Raw genomic sequence first — 18,151 nt, 5'->3', positions numbered from 1 at the left:
CTTCATCTCGGGCGGATGGAGGGCGGAGGGGCAGGTCGTAAAGCATCTCTCTCTCTCTCTCTTCTTTCTCTAGGCTTTCTCCCCACCCCTCTCCCAGACCCCTCGGCCTGGGTGGCCCCGGTGGTACGAGGCACGGAGGAGCCCGGATTCGCGCAATTGGCCCAGAAGCTGTAAAACTTGTTAGTTTTCGTATATAGCAACTGCGCTGTATATATGTATATCGGTTTTTTTTTATCACTCAATCACGTCTTTTCGTCCCTCCCTGGGACGCCCCCCGCGCCAGGTGGCGACGGCGCGGGCTGGAGCGCGACCTTCTCAGTCATTACCCCCTTTTGTCCTTCTCGCTCCTTTTCTTACCTTTTCGGCCCCGACCGCGGGGTGTCGAATCAGCTAATGCTACGCTTTTCAACCCGCCCTTGGCCGTAAATCTCGCGTCGATGATGATGATGATGATGATGGGCCCTATTATGTTCTCTTCCTCCGCATCCTCACCCCTCTCCCGTCAGAGCCGCGCAACCCGGCACCCCCAGCCCGCCACAGCGCAGGAAGGGCGGCAGGAAGGGGGGGGAAACTAAATAAATTGGAATCTGGACTGGAGTGCATGCAGCGAGTGGGCGCCGCGTTGCTTGGCGCGCAGATCGCGAGCGGGGGAGCGTATGGGTACACCCTCTCATGTGTCTATATATATAGGGCGCCATCGCCACTGCGGAGGCGGGCCGTAGGGCGGTAAAGGGGGGGGCCACATATGTGGGCAAAGCGGTGCGAGCGGGCGAATGCGGGTTCGACATTTCAGCGAGTATCTAGGTATATATATATATATCTAGGCGTGCCGGCCCAACTAAACGTACACGTATCTCTGAACATTCTCCCTCACTCTGCACGACGCCAGCCAGCCTCGGCACGCAATTCTTTACCGAGACAGCGCGGTTCCGGGGCGGGGGCGGGGGGCCAAGACAGCGTCGCAAAGGGACGCTTGCCGTGGCGCGGCTAGGCCGTGCCGATGACGTTCTTCTCCGGCACGGTGGCCAGCCTGCCCGTGCGCTCGTTCCGGATCTGGCGCCGGGGGGTGTCAGCGACCCGTTCGTTCGGGGGAACCGTTTCCCCCCCTTCTCTCTCTCGGCTTGCTGGGGTCGTAGTGGCGGACTCACCTCGTAGCGCGGCTGCTCCGCGCCGGCCCCCATGCGGCGACCCGCCTGGGCGCCCGGCTCGGCGAGCAGGCTGATGATCCGGCCCGTGCTCTTGGAGGTGCTTGCGTCCCGGCCTATGGGTGGGTGCGTGTGTGTGTCGGTCAGCGTGTGCTCGGATGATTATGCTGCTAGCAGAGAGGGGAGGGGGTGGAAGGGGGCAAGGGCAGCGGTGCAGGGTGTTGCAGGAGAGAGAAAGAGAGAGAGAGAGAGAGGAAGACGGTGGCCCGGTTCGCAACGTACCTCCGGCGGGCTTCCGGTACCAGACTATCTGCCCCGGCTGGTACTGCGGCATGGTGAGGATGTCGACCAGGTGCTGCGAGAGCGTCGGGTCTAGCGTGGCGACTAGCATGGAACTGAGTATGCTCACCATGATCTGAAGGTGTTCTGTATGGTCTGGCTGTCTGTATGTCTCTGGGCGAGTCCTATGGCGTGTTGGTGGTTTGGCTCGAGGTGCTATGCTATCCGAAGACAAAGCACCTATTCTCTTTGAACTTGGATTGGGGGGGGTTATATCACATACCTACCCGTGGGGGCGCTGGATGGGTAGGATGGCGCAAACGAAGAGACGAGAAAGGAGAGGCCATCGTGAGGTCACGATCAAAGGCTAAGGTAAGGCTGCTCGCCGTCATGCTGATCTCAAGGGCCCTCTCCAGGGTCTCGTGGCCATTTCTGCCAAAGCCAGAGAGGGAGATCCGCTACTGCATTGCTTGAGGGTGACGGTGCACAAGGTAAGCATGTACGTAAGCCAGGTGGCCCGCCGTAGCCATGATAGCCGTGACGACCCCTGATGATCTGGACGTCAAAACCACGATGGTCGGGTTTGGCGTCGAAGTTGAAGTTGCCCTGGAGCTGGATAGGGTTGACGTCGTCAGCCTTGGCGTCACATCGCTGCCACCGTTGCGTCACTGTGACCGTACTGATAAACAGGCAGACAAAGGGGTGTACCCATGTACTTAGACATTGGTATGCGTATATGCAGTATAGAGACTAGCAGACGGGCATATATCAATGCCTCGAGGCACCTCTATGTGCTACTAGAGGTGCGATGATACAGAAGGGAGGACACTCGAGTGGCTAGAGAGAAAGCAAAGCGTGATATCGTCAACGAAGGCAATTACAGCACTACGAAGAGCACCACGGTAACGGACCCGGTCAGCCCCTTAAGGTGCCTCGGTGTTGACTATAGCCATCGAGGGAAAGAATGGCAGTACACCCAAGTCCATGGGCATTGAACCCTACCCGATTTGAACGGATAACCTTTCGATGAGCTGAACCCGTTGGATTTCCCTAGCTGGAGTCGAACGCGCTACCGTTGCCGGGAGGGTCCTCAATTGGTGGATGCCCAAGCAAAACTACGGCCTATATATCCCGTTCTCTCCCACCTCTGGCACCCACATCCAGCCCTTCACCCCGTCCTACATACCTACCTCGACTGACCGCCTACCTACCATACAAACAGGAACGGCGCCGTAAGAGAGCAGGTAGAAATGAAGACATACCCGTGCGCAAGTCTCGGCAAAGAGGCCGGCAATCGCGTGATAAGTGCCTATGCCAGATTCCTACACTATGATACCTAACTTCTGCGTCTCCATCGTCACCACCAGCGGCCCCGGTGCCTCCGGGGGCCGGACTGCGCCTCGCTGCCCAATGTCATTTGCATGATTGAAGTTCCCAAGTAGGGGGCAGGGTCCATGGCGTTGAGATAGACGGTACCGACAACATGCTTACCGTTCCCAGACTGTCCTCTTCTGCAGGAAGGCTCCCCAGTTCGAGAGGTAGGCAGTAGATAGCAGTAGGAGCAGTGCCCGGCAGCAACCCCTCGACGACCAACCTGCTTCCCACTACCTTCGCATGTCCACGTACATGTGTCTATGTGCATCCGCATGTCGACCCGTCCAACAGAGAGACGCTTATATGTTATAGGTACTGCAACGGCGTAACGCCCAGCACGAAGATCGCATCTAAGTATCTCCTACCTGCCGATGCCTATGCCCACGTAGAGATCGGTCCGCGGTAGCGCCTACAAGACGAGATGCTCCTCGGCGATGGCCCTGACGGCCTCGATATCGCCGCCCGCCCAGCAGATCTGCTGGAGATTGTACGCCGCCTCGCGGCTGACGTCGTTGCTGCCCATGATGCCCCCGCTGCCCCCGTCCCCGCCCTCGTCCGGCACGTCTCGGAGGGCGCGCCGGTAGAACTCGGCCGCGATGTGCGGGATGCCGACCGCGTGGTAGCTCCGCGCCAGGTTGTAGTGCGCCTCCTGCCGCTGCGCCGCGCTCGCCGACGCCTGCTTGATGTCGTAGTACCGGTGCAGGAAGAGAAAGCCCTGCACGAGCAGGTACTGCCGGTTCTCCGACTGCCGCTTCAGCGCGTAGTGGACGTAGCAGTGCCCGACGCTGAGGATGACCATGCCATTCGACGGGTCGAGGCTGTACGCCCTCAGGAAGTAGTCTACGACCGTGTTAGCGATCGTATTTGGTCGTAGCGGGTACTGATATCACCCCCCAAGATCCGAGCCGTTGCTGCTACGGTCATTCCGACCACTACTTACTCAGTGCGTATGTGAAGCTGTTGGATATGAATAGAACGTGTCCGTAGAGCATCAGCAGCGTGATGTCTAACTCCTTTCCCGCATAGACTCTCCCGCTAGGCGCGCCCTCTTCGTCCCCGCTATCTTCCGCCCCTCCCGCGGTCATCGCCCGATCCATCAACTTGATCTGTCGCAGCATATACTTCTGTACGGGGCCGGAAGCATACCACGACGCCGGCGATGGGCACAGTCTGGATAAGGCGGAAAACAGCCGGAACGGATCTGTGTCGAACTGGTATTCTCTCATGAGCCAACGGGCCGAGGCTACGCACGTCTCTTCGTCCCGGCCGCGCAGCGCACATGCTGCCGGTCGTCAGCCGCAGCTACATATTATGACGGGAAGACGGGCGAGAGTACTCACCAGCCCACGTCACGTGGATCAGAAACATGCTTTCCTTCGATTTGGAAAATATCGTAGCATCCCGCGCCGATTCGCACACTTTATACGCGTCCTGGAATTTTCCGGTCTGGGCTAGGCCGAGGGCGCACTCGAGGAAAAGATCAAGCCATTCGTCGAAGGGAACACCCCGGTAGCTAATAGCAACTTGCTGGGCGACAGGCCTCTCCGCGCCGGCACTCTCTGGGTTGAGGTCTGCAGATATGGTCAGTGCATCTTCTCCCACCAACACCCGCTCGCTCGGTTAGGCTTACTGTGTGATAGACGTTCTGCCATCGCCAGGAGGTTAGGGTTCCGAGCCACGACCTTCTGGCGGGCTTGGTCTATGCCAAGGTGTGCTAGGTATCTATCCCACGAGTAGAACTCCTTGTAAGACCTAAAGTCGTCAACGAGCTCCTGGGCCGCGGACATGAAGACACCCGAAGGGCCTTCGGCATTAGCGTCGGAGAGAGCCCGACTGGTACGAACCACCTCCCACGCTTCTTCCAACTCCTTTGCCCTCCTCTTATCTTCCATCTGTAATTCTTCGGTTCGGGCAAACACCTTGCGCCGCCGCCTGGTAGGATATAGCCTCGCATCCGCTCTAAATCTCAACTCGCTGGGTTTTGCTCTTGAATTTGGCTTCTCGACCTTGGGCATTAGTGGTCGTTGCTTCGATCTCGCCCCCGACTCCCTCCCGGCTTCCAACACCTGAGACATCGTGGATGATCCAATATCGTCACCCTCTCCATCTTCGTTATCGTCCTCTAGGCCATCTTCGTGTGCCCATTCACGAGCCTCCTGTAGTCTGATGGCTTCATTTACGAGGATATAAGCCTCCTTCTCTTCCCTCGCCGCTTCGTACATCTTCGCCAATTCATACCGCGCGTCGATACAGGCATCGCTGTTTGATTCGTCCAAGTCGATGGCAAGTGTAAAACATTCCTCGGCTAGTCTTTTATCTCCTATTTCTAGATAGCATCTACCTGTCCGGACTAGGGATTCGGTATCAAGTAGGTCGGAGGCGCGGAGTGGCTCATAATACCGCAAAGCCCTCCGAAGGTGACCCGCTTCGTATAGCGCAGAGGCTATTTCAAGCAGGATGTGTGGGTGCTCAGAAGCTACCTCGGACAGGTTGGAACTGTCTGGGTCGATGAGTTGTATGTGACGCTGATATCCGTTAGTCTGTTCGATGCCAATAGAGGGAGAGGGAGGGAGGGTTGTGGGGGTGGTTTGTTCTGATAATCTTACCATAGCCTCGTCCTCTCGACCGAGCTTGAGGCGACACACAGCTAACTTCGTCCGTAATTCGAGCGGAAGCCCACCGCCGTATGACGAAGCCGGATGTTCTCCGTCTCGGTAGCCTCCTACTTCCAGCCTTCGGGTGTTTGTTATATCCCACTCACGATCGTCGTCTTCGCCGTCCCAAAATGCCTCGTCGGAACGGGCGAGGAGCCATCTAGAGAGCGATTTTAGTTCGTATACGGCGTCTCCGTACCATTCGAGATGGACAAGAAGGTCGACGAAGATCCTAATATCTTGCCATTCAAAGGGGTAGCGAGAATCAAAGCCGTTGTTCCGAAAATGGGAGATGCATCGGCGATATGCCACCATCGCCTCCCGGGGTCGGTCCGCGAACTGAGGCTTACCGGTGTCGGCGAGGAGGACGGAGATCTCAGCTAGACCACGCAGAGCATAGACATCAAAGTAGCAGCGCTCAACTAGGAAGGCATAGTCCTTGGCTGCAGACCTCACGCGACCCATTTCGAAATACAGTGCCGCCCTCCCGTGCCGTGCCGGTCTGTGGGTAGTATCGGCCCTCAAAGCACTCGAGTAACAAAAGATAGATTGCTCGAGAAATGCATCCGCCTCCTCTGGAAATTCGTCGCGAAGCCCGATGCCTATCTCGGCACACTGAAGCCATCCATCGATGATCTTTGGCTGGAGGTGCGCGGCATAGACCCTTGCGGTGAAGTGACCCTTTTTGTCGCCCTTTTCTTGGAGAAACGAGGCCAGTAGCACCCAGGCTCGGTAAGTTTCGGCATTGATACGGATAGCATCCTCGACAAATTCAATAGCATCGTCGAGGCGACCGTCCATGTACGCATTGGATGCCATGTTGAGACGATATTTGATGTCGCCTGTGGGCTCGGCCGCCTTGCGAGGCCCGCGCTTCTTAGTGACACGTCCACCCCGATCTCCTCGGCCGGATCGACGTGGCTTATCCCCATTGCCGAAGTATTTTCCGGATAACCCACGTCCATGAGGGAGACTTGGTAGGGGATGGCCCATGCTAAGGTCATTTTGCCGCTCTAGAAGCGCATCAGTCGTGGAGTCCGTCGGGGGCGCCTCGCCCCTCGTCATCGTTGTGGATGTTGATCCATATAGCGGGATCGTCTCCTCCAGACCTGCTTCGCGGCCGTAAGGTGTGCCTATGGATGGGTGTGCTGGATCCGGCAGGACCGTCGGCGGTTCTAGAGTTCTCGGCCAAGGCTCAGACTGCACAGCGCCGGAATCTGAGGTCGGGGCGACCGCTTGTCGTCCGTTTCTCGAACAAGGCTGGAGAATTGGAAGTGGCTTCCGTTGAGTCGGCGCGGCGCTCGATGCTGCATTCGGGGCCCTGTCGCCTCGGCGCGGTAGGGGCGCTGGCATATGATTCGGTTCTATATCTAGCTGCCGGTCACGCGCTAGATCCCCGGGGTTCTGCGGCAGCTCAAACCCCGATATGTGCCGGCGTTGTGGCGTCAGACTACCCGGCGGATTGTGTGTGTGGATCTCTGCGTCGTGGTCCTGGGTTTTCTCTCGGACACCATGCCCCGGTTGGGAGTCTCGCTGATGAGTGAAGTGGGCCTGGAGAACGTCGAACGTAGACGAAAAGGGGTGGCTCATCGTCGGAGAAGTCCAAAGGCGCAAATACTATAGTCAGGGAGACAGGAAAAACTCCCTTACGACGACAGGCCTAGATCACCAGGGGACCCCGAGACAGCGAGACAGATGAGAGACGGATGTCGGCGTTGCCACGTGCGGTTGGCCTGCCTGGGTTACGGATAGTTGTGCTTCATCGACAGTTTGCCGGTCTCTCCCTCTGTAGGCTTATTTTTAATGAGTGCGCTTCTTTGGGTCTGTTGCGAGTCGGGTCGAATGTATGAGTAGGTTAGGTGTAGTTGTGTGAAGTTGTACTGAGGCAGGTCCCTACAAGGCATTATCGGATAGATAGGTAGGTAATACCTTAGGTACCCGATAAAAGCTTGGGGTTACCTAGCATACGGGGCATGCAGTTATGCAATTCACCTCCCAACTTAGGGCACCTTAGGTACTTCCAGGTACCTCCCCGTCGTGTAGGAGGTACCCACAAGAACAAGTGAAGAGAAGGTACCTATGTATTGTATGTAGACATAAAATACAAGTAACAGGCTAGAGTTGCTTGGCGATCCCTTCCGACGGGAACCAGATGTTGCGTTCGTCCATCGTCTCGCTTGAGAAAAAAAGCTTGATTCATGCGGACGGAGACGTTTACCGCCATCATCTGTATACAACAAATATACTTACCCTACAGTTGTCGGCTCGTTTTGCGACCGTTTCCCGATGGCTAACAAACCAAACTGCGAGCCCGTTCTCTTTTCTTTTCCCATCTTCATATCCCACCGTCCCCTCCGGCCCCAGAATAGCCCTCAAATTTGCAGTCGAGGCCGAACAGATGGCGAAACCCCCCACAGCATGCGACGAAACTTTCGGTTCTTGGTAAATGGCAGGTAGATCAATGCTGGCGGGCTCATTACGTTCATCATTACGTCGCAGCGGTTAGCCCAGCTTACCGTCTGCCTTGGCCTCTGTCTATCCGTTAGCAGCAATCCTAGGTAGCGAGTCTCCGTACGGGGTCGGCATTACCCTTGACTTGTTCAAACACCTTGAGCATCTTTCTTCGTGCTCCGAGAGCGTTGACGCCGCGATCTTCTAGAGCTTTATCATCTAGCTCCACCAAATCGGTCCATTTCATATCCTTCAAATTATCCGTGTATTTGTGCAATCGGAGACTTCGCAACCAGGCTGGTATATCTTGAAGGAGGGTCGGATCGGTGGGATCCTCCGGGGGCTTCGAGTTGCCGCGACGTCCACGGGGTGATCGGCCCCGATTCATGTCGGAGTGATCCGAGAGGTAGCCCTCCGGAACACCCACGCCCAGCTGGCCCATGCTGATCGCGCCGAGTCCGTTGTTGAGGAGAGGGTTCTGTCCGTCGTAGGCGCTGAGGAAGCCATTGTTCTGCGGGGAGGCGAAAGGTATCTGCCCAAATCCAGTTTGCATGGCGATGCCCGGCGAATTCGGACGAGACCGGTGGTTCGCGAACCCGCCCATGATCTGTTGGTTCTGTAGAGCAAGCATTTGATCTCTGCTTAGCATATGGCCGTGCTCGTTCACCATAACAATATTCGCGCCAGGGATGTTCCCGGCCTGAGGCCCGGGGATGGAAGCCTGTCCGGGCGCATCATTTGACCGCGCTCTTCGGTACTTGCGAACGTCATCCAGAGCAAATCGGTTATTGACCGTAGATAACGCTGCGAGCTTCATGGCCGTGGCATTGGCAACCATGTCCGCCTGGTTGGGAGCACCGGTATTGAACGTTGCAACCATGGGGGTGTTCACCATGGAGGCCCAATTCCCACTTCCAGCAGTGTACGGCGAAAACAGGGGCAAGTCAGTAGATTTGTCTGGGGCATTCAGGGTAGTGCTCTGAATGCCGCTGCCGCCGCCGATCGGCGGACGAGGTGACCTCAAGCCTGCCGAAGGCGGTGGCTGCACAAACTGACCCATGGGGGTCTGACCCGATGCGGATTTGGGCCGCGAAGCACCCTGGTCATGGCTGTTCACCCAAGGCGACGTGGGATTCTGAGCGTTCGGATCGAGCCCTTCCAAGGGAGCCGAGATGGTGGGCGCAGCCAAGGGGCTCCGGGCGTCGATTGCCGTGCTGTTGCGGTTCGACGGAGGTTGGTTCCCGGTTTGCTGAGTAAATTTGGCTTTCTCGGTAGCGATGGCCGCCGCAGCATCGGGAAACATAGCATTGATAGTCGAAGGGTCGAGTCCGGAGTGCCTCTTGGCCGACGCCTGCGGCTGAGAAAGGGAGTTCCTAGCCGAACCTACATTCAGCTTATTCATGGCATCGCTCAGTCGGTTCGACATCGGATCTTCACATAAGTGACGTTAGTAAGCAGTTGCACGCAGGCCGAGGGTATATCCGGCCGGCATACCTTTGTCGAAATTTGCAGGCGATAGCACGCCCGACATGGGGTGGTTCTTCCCCATCTGCTGAAGCACTTGGATGAAGAAGCGAATCTGGACTTGGGTGGTTTGCTGCAGTAACGCGTACAAAGCCGCAGTTCGCTCAGCCTCAGACAGGACCCGAAACCACTGTTCAATAGCACTGAGTTCGTCCTTGAAATCCTGGTCCAAGGTAGCAGCGGCCATCTCTTCCAGAGTAGTCTCATATTGGTCGATGTCGGCAATCCACTGCTGGGTCACCTTGTCCTGCGGGTCCGAATCGGTAGCGACCTGGCCCTGGCCCTGCTGGCCGTAGAAATCCGACGAGGGGCGGATGCGATTCGAGGTCGGCGGACCAGCGAGGGCTGCCATGTCAGCGGACGCGCGCAGGTGGTGGTTGTTGGTGGCAACGGTCCGCGACGTCGGTGGGCGTAATGACGAGGCGGTCGATGCCTCGGGGGTGCTGTTGCGGTTCATTGTTGAGAGTTACTTTGCAATCCACGCTCCAAGCCTGGGGGGAAAGTAACCGACACTCTGTTAGGTTCCCGATTTCTGCCAATGCCGATGATCGCCGGGAGAGGCTGTTGTTAAGGTTAAGATAAGCGGGAAGCGAATCTTATTTTATCCCAAAGCAGATGAAACGGCTTGTGAATTCAATGCGGAAGATGATAGAGGGGTGGCGAGTGGTCTGTGACATATGCCTTTAACCGCAATGGCCGGAGATCTCAAGTCAATGCTAACCGAAGCGCACAATGGAAACAGAGCGGTAGCGACAATGCTTCTCTAGTGCCGCATATATCGGAGCTACCGCGGCTGTCGGATCGGGGGGACGGCTGGTTTGAGTATGTGGCGATGTCGGTGATAATGCCTGCTGTCCCTATGGTTGGATGATCTCACGCGACGATTGTGCGGTCAGACCAGGCGGACCTCCAGAGAAGATACCGAAGTAGTCGAGTTCGATCTGTCAAGACGCGGGCTCAATTGGAAGCGTAACGCAACGGTCTTCTGAATTCGCAGCGTCGTATTACGATAGACTTGCCAGGCTCGAGTTCAACTCCCTTGTAGCAGAGAAGGACGACGGGAACGACTTGTCTCTCGAGAACTCCTGCAGTAGCCTGCTGACCTCAAAGGAGTCTTTGAAAGGAGGCAGTTCGGAAGGAAGCTATTACTGGTAATGGAGAAAATTAGGTAGATAGCTGCGAATGGAAGAAGCGTTAGCCAGAATGACAGCGCTACGAGACCAGTCTCGGAATTGAATCCGTTGGCCAAGTGTGGATGTTGTCTCAAGCGATTCCGAACAGCCTGGGGACGGCACGGCAGCGACTTATGAAGACACGAGGGAAGAGTAAAGGTGGCTCGGTGGAGGGAGAGGGATTCCAACGGCGCGGCGGGAGAGGCGCTGCCCAGGTAGGCAATGACCTGCTGGAGGAGCCCAGGCAAGTCTAGCCACCACGAGATGAGGGGGTCGATTTGTATTTCCGTATCCCTCACGAAAACCACATAAAACGACGCCTACGGCCTCGACAACGAAAAGAGGGCGTGTTGCCAGCCGGGGAGGTAACGAAGCACAGACGAGCGCAGCTCAGAGAGAATATCGAAGAGGACTTACCAATACTGACGTTCGGATCGACGTCAACTCCAAGGCCAAAAAGAAAGAAACCAGTGGCAGGGTTGCCCTCGAGCTCCTGGGGAAGAGGATGTGAAGTGAAGGAAGGAGGAGGAGGAAGGAAGAGGAAGAAGAAAAAGAAGGAGAAAAAAAATCCCAAGAGGCCGTCAAGACTAGTTGGAGCAACGGGGACAGCGGGCTACGGAGAGAGGCCGAGAGACTGCGACTCGACCACTCCTTCGGAAGGACCCTTGGCACATGGATACAAAGAAACTACCTACAGAGGAATTTTGCGAAATTTTCTGGGAATTTTCCAGGCTAGGATCCGGGCCATCCCTCCCCAGGCAGACCAGTAAGTAGTGGACCTGCCAGCGCCTTGTAGGTATAAAATGGCCTATACATAGGTAGGTAGGTGTTTTGTAGTAAGTACTAACTTCCACCCCAAGTTGCTAGGCCCACCATTAGGTTAGGTACCTACATAGGTACCTCGCAGGTACGCCTTCCGGTACCTACCTCCTACCTTAGGTACCTCTAGAGGTAGGCGGGTACCCACCTGATATATAGGGAGTAGGAGGTAGACGGGCATGTACCTACCTAGGTACTACGGAAGGAGGTTTCGCCTTATCGTCCACTTATTGGATGTGCCTCTTCTCATAACGTGTTCTCCATAATACTATTCGTCAGCGCCTCTCGGATCGTAAGCTCCATCCTGTACCCATTTTTAGATAGGCTCATGTACCTACATATGCCTATTCATATGCGTGTACAGGTACGCACTGAGGAGGACTGACGGGCTAGAGGCTACCGCCTCACTTACCGAAGAGAGGTACCTAACCCAAGATATATGAGTACCTAACGCTGCACCCGAACAATACCTATTCATATGTACACATCCACGCATGCGTCTTAACATCCATACTTAGGTACCTCATACATAGACGTATGAGGTCAGGGAAGGCGCCGAATGTCATGTCAGACAGACTTTCTGCGGGTGTCTTGGGACTGTTGTAGGTACCCACCTAGGTACCCATCTAGCGTGCCTCTAGGTGGCGTATGAGTACCTCCTATTGTAGTATACACGTATACCTCTTCAGGTACCTTGGGTATGCTAGGGCTACCTCCTAGATGGAATATGAAGTGCTACCAACTAGGCAAAAGGTAGGATGTAAGCGATGATGTGTCTGTAAATGTCCTTACCTTAGGTGCTGGCTGACGGGATGCCTAGCTCGAGGATTGATGTAAGTAAAGCTTTTCCCTCCTTTTCTTCCTTCCCCTTGGCTTAAGTTGGGGGCAAGCATCCCTTGACGGCGGTGGAAAATGCCTTGAGCTATCCCGCACGGGGCAGACCGGCGGTTCGCGACCTAGAATGTAAGACCACCTAACGTATGTAAACGAATGGCAAAGCTGTACGATACGTTGGTTGAACACAGCCCGTCCTGGATTACATATACACGAATGGAATGACGGTATGTCTGTAGGTATATATGAGCGTATATATATGCGCACACATCTTACGTGCCCAGTCCTGCATCAGCAAAAATCAGGCGGATGGGCAGTTGATTGTTGGCCACTTGTGACGACAGTTAGCCGTATCTTCAGGGGCCTAAACGAACCATCCTGGCAGCCTTTTATAGGTAGGGACCAGGCCACATGCCTGCACACGCACACATACCGTAGAGGAGGCTAGGCTTAGGAGGTACCTAAGGTAACCCGCCCTAAAGCACCTAACCTGTCTGCGAAGTTTAGAGGGTACCTGTATGTACATATAATATATGTACACATAAATACTAGCGAAGGTATACATGTACATACTCACACATATCGATGCAAGTACCTGATGATTGTAAGTTAGGTACCTAATGTACATGCCTCTCAGGCTAGGCCCTAGCCCCTGAAAAAGACTGTCCACGCCGCCCATCGCGCAGATCCATCGATCCCAGATGTCCGCCCATCTCTCTATCCATCCCATCCCATCCCATCCCACTTCATCCCATCCATCCATCCATTTTTGAATGGAGTTTCAACTATCTAAACCGAGGGTGGCCCCCTACTACCTACTACGTAGCATGTACATACATGATATGGATGCATTGTACACCTACACACCTACAGCTACATGCCCATATCAGCTCTATAGGTACTCTATATAATATGTATGTGCAATACGAACCGCCGGTCTTCATGCCGGTATACCTACCTACCTACGTATAAATGTACGTAGCTAGAGCAACTCGAAACGTCGAACCTACCTAATGTAACCGCTGACACGTATGTCATCCCCCCCCCCCAAATCGACCGGGACGCGAACAAGCCAACTCGATTCGTATCGGTGGCATAGGGTGTCCCGTCGCCTCGTTTCTTCCGCCGTCGGGGCCGTTGGGGATACATGGCCCGGGCGTTTTTGTTGCAACTTCACGGTCCCCAATGTCCAACACAGGAGCCCATACGAGGCGGTGGGTACGTGTAGCGTGATATCCAGTGTGGGGAGGTGACTCGTGCTTCGTGCTTCAATGTTGATGTAAAACTCTCCGTGTTGGCTAGCAGGCTGGGCCTAGCTTGGCTACCCGTCCAGAACAAAGGGACGCCATTTTGACCTATACACATCGGTAAGTGCGGACGTGTTAGAATAGAACTAGAGTATAGAGGTCTATACCTAGATCAGTATACCGATGAGAGGTATATAGTATACCTGTGTAGAGGGCTACAGCACGGAACTCGACCGTCCATGTGTCGCTCTACCGACAATTAATGTCGGTATGTAGTCACTCGTTTTTATTATAAAACCCTCCTCTTCTTCTGTTTCGCCCTCGTTTTCCCTGTAATTGCGGTAACATAGATCCACGCACCGACAAGGTATATAGACCCATAAACATCTGATACCTCGGTTACTTCTAGAAACGTCTTCGTCTGAGAGACAGAGAAAAAGGCGAAGCATGGCCTTAGTCATTCGTGAAGTATCCCAAGTCCGGTTTCCTGGTTAGTGGCGACGAGCGAAAAGGGGTCAAGTCGGGATATATTCGAGTTCGCGATAGCAGCAGGAATTTGATGTCAATTGATTTCACAATGCCACCTACCTGCTAACTCGCGCATGGAACGAAGGTTCGAACATGCTAGCCGCTTGCCTACGGAAATCGGCTTGTGGGTTCACCAGTGAAACAACCATGGAGACCACACGACAGGAGCAGGCAGAAAGCCAACGAATCCAGATTTATCCAGGTAGGATGAGCCGCCTGAGATGTTGCCTAGCCTCCATGCACCCTCGCCTTGGGAAAAATCGAAGCACGGGTGTTTGGTAATAGACCGGCAGATTACTCTCGGCACGAGAAGAACATCCTTCAGCAGATAGGCATAGGGTTGGCCTAGAGCTGTACACACATATGCCGTTTCGTTCACTCGGAATCGACCCCAAACAATGTCACACGAGGCTCACCGGAAGGTCGGGAGCGGGCGGTGGTCTGTTTGGTAACCATAGCTTATTTGGTGACCTTGTCGTCTTCGTCGTAGACGATTTACCTGGATACAAGCAGCAAACGCATAGCCTTGACTCCGTGATCATGCCTGAATATCCCTCCCCCCCATTTTGCCCTAATGCGCATTCGCGGTGTCGTGTCTCGGAAATCCCATGTCGGCCGCCTCAAGCCGTCTCTCGCTTGCCTTCCTTCAGCTCTTTCTGTAGTCATCGTCAGCGCCCGTCCAAATAGTCCCGGCGCAGCCGATTTGTGTGTCCGCAGCCGTCCAAGTCACATACCAGAGCTCGCATCGTGCCGTGCAGGGCATGTCGATGGTTTCTTCGGAACTTCGGGTCGGTTCCCTTCAGCGACGGGTATCTGTTGGTCTTGGGCTTCTTGATACTGCGCGTTGCGTACCCGTTAGGCAAAGTCGACAAGCAAATACGGACGCATCGCTGGGGGCGGGCAGATTAAATATCTGGATTGACATACCCGTTACGGTGGGCCTTGCGCGACTGGTTGTGCTGCGACGAGTTCTTGGATTCTGTGGCCGGAACATTAGAAAGCTGCATTTCCACGAGTGGGGCTATGGCAGTTCGACGTACTCGCCATTGCGACTGAGTTTCCGTCGATTTATCTGGGCGCGCGTGGAAGTCGACGAAGATGGATGTTGTTGTCGGTGAAAGGTGAGAAGTTCGTTTCGTGCGTCCGGTATTACCAAGTTGTGCGCAGAAAATTAAGCGAAGCTAGATAGTCAAGCCACTCAAAGCCACAGAACCATAGTTAGGTGGCTTGGCTCTCCTGACAGGTACCTCCTAGCTTAGGTGCTTGTCTGTTTATGTAATCAACATCTCAAGACAGGGGTTTGCTTGCTCTATTGTCGTTGGCAGCCTCATTTGTGCCTGAATTGCCTACGTCAATTCGAGACATGCCGGGAAGCCACACATTGGCGAATTCGATAATTAATTTCAAGACATGTCGGGAAATGCGCCTTCGTATGCTCTGTATGAGTGCCAGTTCTACGCAACCCACTCAAAAAGACAGCCAAAAAAAGGGGAGCCCTAGTATGTACGAATACATGTGTCTTATCCACCAAAGCGAATACCTCGTCTATCCCCAGTCCACCCATCTAGACCTTAAAAGTCATCTAGAGTTCGACCCTTGGTGAGGTCACTATAATAAGCCGCATTTACTTCGTCGTGACAGGAATGGCCAGTTTGGCTTTAGAGGCGGTAGCCGCTGCCAGTGCTGCCGCTTTCGCGAGGTGTTCTGACCGAAGTTTTCGAATATATCTAAACAGGAGAACGAATAGAAACTCCATTCTGAGGCTGATTGTTAGTCGCCGAGGGTTGCTGTTGGTGGTACGGTTCCCAGTTTGCAACTTACCGCTCTTTGGTCATCATAAGCAATCCCTGTACTAGGAAGCCTTTCACGATCTGCGGTCCCATGCCTTTGAAAAGACTCCTCACTCCCTCGTGCTGAATTATGAATTGCATTACTTCGATAAACCCCTTGAACGGCTTGCCTTCCCGTTGCGGAGGGGGCTTCGATTGCAGTCCGACCTTGGCGACTATCAAGGGCTGCGTGACAACGGTAGCTAAAGCCTTCGACATAGCTCCGAGGACTGGAGAACTGCGGTCAGTCCGATTTTTCTCGGTCGGGCCTGGTGGTACTCACGAAAAGCTTCCGGCGCAGTCAAGCGGGTCTTCCCCGGGAAGAGGGCACCCTTTAACCGTTCGTACGCTCCGTACGTGATGGCAGGGTTGACGACCAACACCAAACTGGCCTTGAGTCCCCTCCACAAGCCAAACACTCCATCTTCGCTGTGGATAACCTCGCGGGCCGTATCTATCAGGCCCTTCCTGTCCTCTTTGCTCTGCGTCTGCTGTCTCGTCGTAACCACAGCGACAGGAATGGTGCACAATTGGGCTATGGCACCTGCTATGGCGCCAAGCACCAGCTCGACAGCGGTAGTTGGTGGTGCAGGGACCTTCTGCGACTTGAAGTAGAGCTCTCGCACGATCGAGTACCAGTAGAAGTAGGCGAAGTTGGTGGAAGCGACTCCGAGCAAAGCGCCATTCATGCCGGCATATAGCCCTTGAATCCCCTCCTGAGCGACAATCTTGGAGATGGCATCCCACGTCGAGGTGTAGTGCGGATCGGCGGCGGCGGCGACCAACGTTCCCGGTTTTCGTCTGACCTGGACCTGTAGGCGTGTCTTCACTCTGTCGCGAACGCGCATCGGGTCAGCGGTGCGGTCCCACGCAGCATAACCGGCCAGCATCGAGCCCACTTACACGTCCAGAGGGTATACGAGAGCATTGGCTAGAACAGCGCCGGTAGACCCGGCGATGGCAAATCCCCACGGCGGGAGCGGAGCGGGCTTCGACTGCACCGTCATGGCGACCAAGGAGCGGCGTTCCCTCTACCAGGTATCGACTCTGTCCGGCGCGGAGCGTGGCGGGCGGCGTCGTATGCTACTGTCGACTGAGACGATACAAGGATTCGAGGATGCGAGGATGCGAGGATGCAAGGATGCGAGGCACAATTGGCAAGCTGAGGACGAGATCGGTGGCCTACGTCTTACGGATAAAGCCGGATGGGATCAAAGGCACCTCGAGTACTTTAATTGATACGGCAAGACATGGCAGGAAAAGCAGGTCGGGTGTGTGCATACATCTCCAGGCGATACGGCAGCACGGCGATACTGGGGCAGAGGCAGCTTAGCTGAGTGGCTGCGACAGGAGGAATGGAGGAGAAAAGCGAGCTGCTCTAGTTTCAAGGTGCGAGGGACAGGGAAGCGACCCTGACGTCGATGATGCGACCGTCGGCGAATCCAGCCCAGCTCGAGCCGAGTTTAAAAAGAGGCTTGTGAGCGATGGACCTCGGCCATTTAATCGGCCTAGACCCTCTTTGTCGGCACCTGGCAAGGAGCGCGCGCGAATGGAATGTTGGGAACCGCCCGGCCAGGGGCTGAGAGGGTTCCACCGCGGGTGCAGAGTCCGTCAATCCGGGGTACGGGTGCGAGTACGTAACGCGACTCTCCCTGCGTCTGGCCCCCTTCCCTTCTATCCGTGCTGGGCGGACTGGGCGAAGGCCTGTTCGTCAGCCGCTGTCGACGGGCCGCACCGCCGTATCGCCAGCTGTCGTTCGTGGCCGTCTAGACCGCGGGTCGGCTGCGTGGGGTGCAGGTAAGGCGTATTACTCATACGTGGTGGGGCATGCACTTATGCAGAGCGAGCCGTTGTGAATTCGTTCATCACCCGCACGGCGCAATGCGGGCTGCACTGCTGAGTACGTGTTTTCTGCATCTTCTACGCGGTACCTCAGCCCAGCAATGCAGCCGCCATCCACCAGCGTCAAGTAACGTACGCCTCGGTACGCCTCGACGGCCTCGCCCCCATTCAATACTCCTTCGATCCCTCTCGGTGCCTATGCCATACCCACCTATATATACACACTACCCGGGTGGGAAGCCGGGGGGCCGGAGCAATCTCTCGATGAGTAGTCCTACCCAGGCCTCCCTCCTCTTGTGATGGTGGTCTGGATCGATACCATATTTCGCCGAGGGAAACGATAAAACCATCCCCTACGGCCCGTCTCGCATGTCCGGTAGCAGCTCGACCAGCCATCTGAGGGTTGGCCGTGCTGTTTTCCTAGTTCCCTAGCACCAGTTGGCCCAGAGTTCA

At 55.3% G+C, this 18,151-nt stretch overlaps 6 protein-coding genes across 6 annotated transcripts; 1 reads left to right on the top strand and 5 right to left on the bottom strand.

Annotated features, from left to right (window-relative positions):
• Positions 1-789: 789 nt before the first annotated feature.
• GGS23DRAFT_568704 (uncharacterized protein) lies at positions 790-2,124 on the bottom strand. The gene is made up of 5 exons (XM_051516415.1): positions 1,708-2,124; positions 1,555-1,609; positions 1,428-1,470; positions 1,149-1,261; positions 790-1,053 (listed from the first exon to the last, which is right to left on the bottom strand). Exons 2-5 carry the CDS (start codon positions 1,555-1,557, stop codon positions 988-990), a joined length of 225 nt encoding a protein of 74 aa, XP_051371911.1. The 5' UTR covers positions 1,558-1,609; positions 1,708-2,124; the 3' UTR covers positions 790-987.
• GGS23DRAFT_568703 (uncharacterized protein) lies at positions 1,033-2,124 on the top strand. The gene is made up of 4 exons (XM_051516414.1): positions 1,033-1,053; positions 1,149-1,261; positions 1,555-1,609; positions 1,708-2,124. The coding sequence occupies exons 3-4, from the start codon at positions 1,576-1,578 to the stop codon at positions 1,896-1,898; spliced, it is 225 nt and encodes a 74-aa protein (XP_051371912.1). The 5' UTR covers positions 1,033-1,053; positions 1,149-1,261; positions 1,555-1,575; the 3' UTR covers positions 1,899-2,124.
• A 1,083-nt stretch (positions 2,125-3,207) lies between these two features.
• Positions 3,208-7,042, bottom strand: GGS23DRAFT_596970 (TPR-like protein; the record flags this gene model as incomplete). The annotated part of the gene is made up of 5 exons (XM_051518549.1): positions 3,208-3,638; positions 3,739-4,080; positions 4,139-4,369; positions 4,429-5,323; positions 5,405-7,042. The coding sequence occupies 5 exons, from the start codon at positions 7,040-7,042 to the stop codon at positions 3,208-3,210; spliced, it is 3,537 nt and encodes a 1,178-aa protein (XP_051371910.1).
• A 910-nt stretch (positions 7,043-7,952) lies between these two features.
• On the bottom strand, positions 7,953-10,535 carry GGS23DRAFT_58210 (protein VTS1). Its single transcript, XM_051517218.1, has 2 exons — positions 9,398-10,535; positions 7,953-9,334 (listed from the first exon to the last, which is right to left on the bottom strand). Exons 1-2 carry the CDS (start codon positions 9,882-9,884, stop codon positions 8,007-8,009), a joined length of 1,815 nt encoding a protein of 604 aa, XP_051371909.1. The 5' UTR covers positions 9,885-10,535; the 3' UTR covers positions 7,953-8,006.
• A 4,024-nt stretch (positions 10,536-14,559) lies between these two features.
• Positions 14,560-15,235, bottom strand: GGS23DRAFT_568690 (60S ribosomal protein L29). Its single transcript, XM_051516413.1, has 3 exons — positions 15,068-15,235; positions 14,955-15,006; positions 14,560-14,864 (listed from the first exon to the last, which is right to left on the bottom strand). The coding sequence occupies exons 1-3, from the start codon at positions 15,072-15,074 to the stop codon at positions 14,696-14,698; spliced, it is 228 nt and encodes a 75-aa protein (XP_051371908.1). The 5' UTR covers positions 15,075-15,235; the 3' UTR covers positions 14,560-14,695.
• Positions 15,236-15,640: 405 nt separating this feature from the next.
• Positions 15,641-17,543, bottom strand: GGS23DRAFT_58052 (mitochondrial carrier). The gene is made up of 4 exons (XM_051517126.1): positions 16,760-17,543; positions 16,140-16,687; positions 15,849-16,086; positions 15,641-15,784 (listed from the first exon to the last, which is right to left on the bottom strand). The coding sequence occupies exons 1-4, from the start codon at positions 16,861-16,863 to the stop codon at positions 15,652-15,654; spliced, it is 1,023 nt and encodes a 340-aa protein (XP_051371907.1). The 5' UTR covers positions 16,864-17,543; the 3' UTR covers positions 15,641-15,651.
• Between the last annotated feature and the right edge of the window lie 608 nt (positions 17,544-18,151).

The sequence above is a fragment of the Durotheca rogersii genome, assembly GCF_024521655.1.
Source record: "Durotheca rogersii strain YMJ 92031201 chromosome Unknown GGS23scaffold_10, whole genome shotgun sequence".
Classification (NCBI taxonomy): domain Eukaryota; kingdom Fungi; phylum Ascomycota; class Sordariomycetes; order Xylariales; family Xylariaceae; genus Durotheca; species Durotheca rogersii.
The sequence above is the reverse complement of the archived record's forward strand: the minus strand, read 5'-3'. Positions and strand labels throughout refer to the sequence as shown.

Bases quoted from the DNA above. Each gene is read 5' to 3' on its own strand.
- GGS23DRAFT_58210 (XM_051517218.1), bottom strand. From the start codon at position 9,884: ATGAACCGCAACAGCACCCCCGAGGCATCGACCGCCTCGTCATTACGC. The intron at 9,335-9,397 runs GTATGCCGGCCG...ACTTATGTGAAG, and splicing joins GCCTGCAAATTTCGACAAAG to ATCCGATGTCGAACCGACTG.
- GGS23DRAFT_568704 (XM_051516415.1), bottom strand. The intron at 1,262-1,427 runs GTACGTTGCGAA...ACCCACCCATAG, and splicing joins GTACCGGAAGCCCGCCGGAG to GCCGGGACGCAAGCACCTCC. The intron at 1,054-1,148 runs GTGAGTCCGCCA...CCCCGGCGCCAG, and splicing joins CGGAGCAGCCGCGCTACGAG to ATCCGGAACGAGCGCACGGG.
- GGS23DRAFT_58052 (XM_051517126.1), bottom strand. From the start codon at position 16,863: ATGACGGTGCAGTCGAAGCCCGCTCCGCTCCCGCCGTGGGGATTTGCC. The intron at 16,688-16,759 runs GTAAGTGGGCTC...CGTTCGCGACAG, and splicing joins CTCGTATACCCTCTGGACGT to AGTGAAGACACGCCTACAGG. The intron at 15,785-15,848 runs GTAAGTTGCAAA...AATCAGCCTCAG, and splicing joins CTTATGATGACCAAAGAGCG to AATGGAGTTTCTATTCGTTC.
- GGS23DRAFT_568703 (XM_051516414.1), top strand. From the start codon at position 1,576: ATGGTCTGGCTGTCTGTATGTCTCTGGGCGAGTC. The intron at 1,610-1,707 runs CTATGGCGTGTT...TATATCACATAC, and splicing joins TGTATGTCTCTGGGCGAGTC to CTACCCGTGGGGGCGCTGGA.
- GGS23DRAFT_568690 (XM_051516413.1), bottom strand. The intron at 14,865-14,954 runs GTATGTCAATCC...CGCAACGCGCAG, and splicing joins CGCAAGGCCCACCGTAACGG to TATCAAGAAGCCCAAGACCA.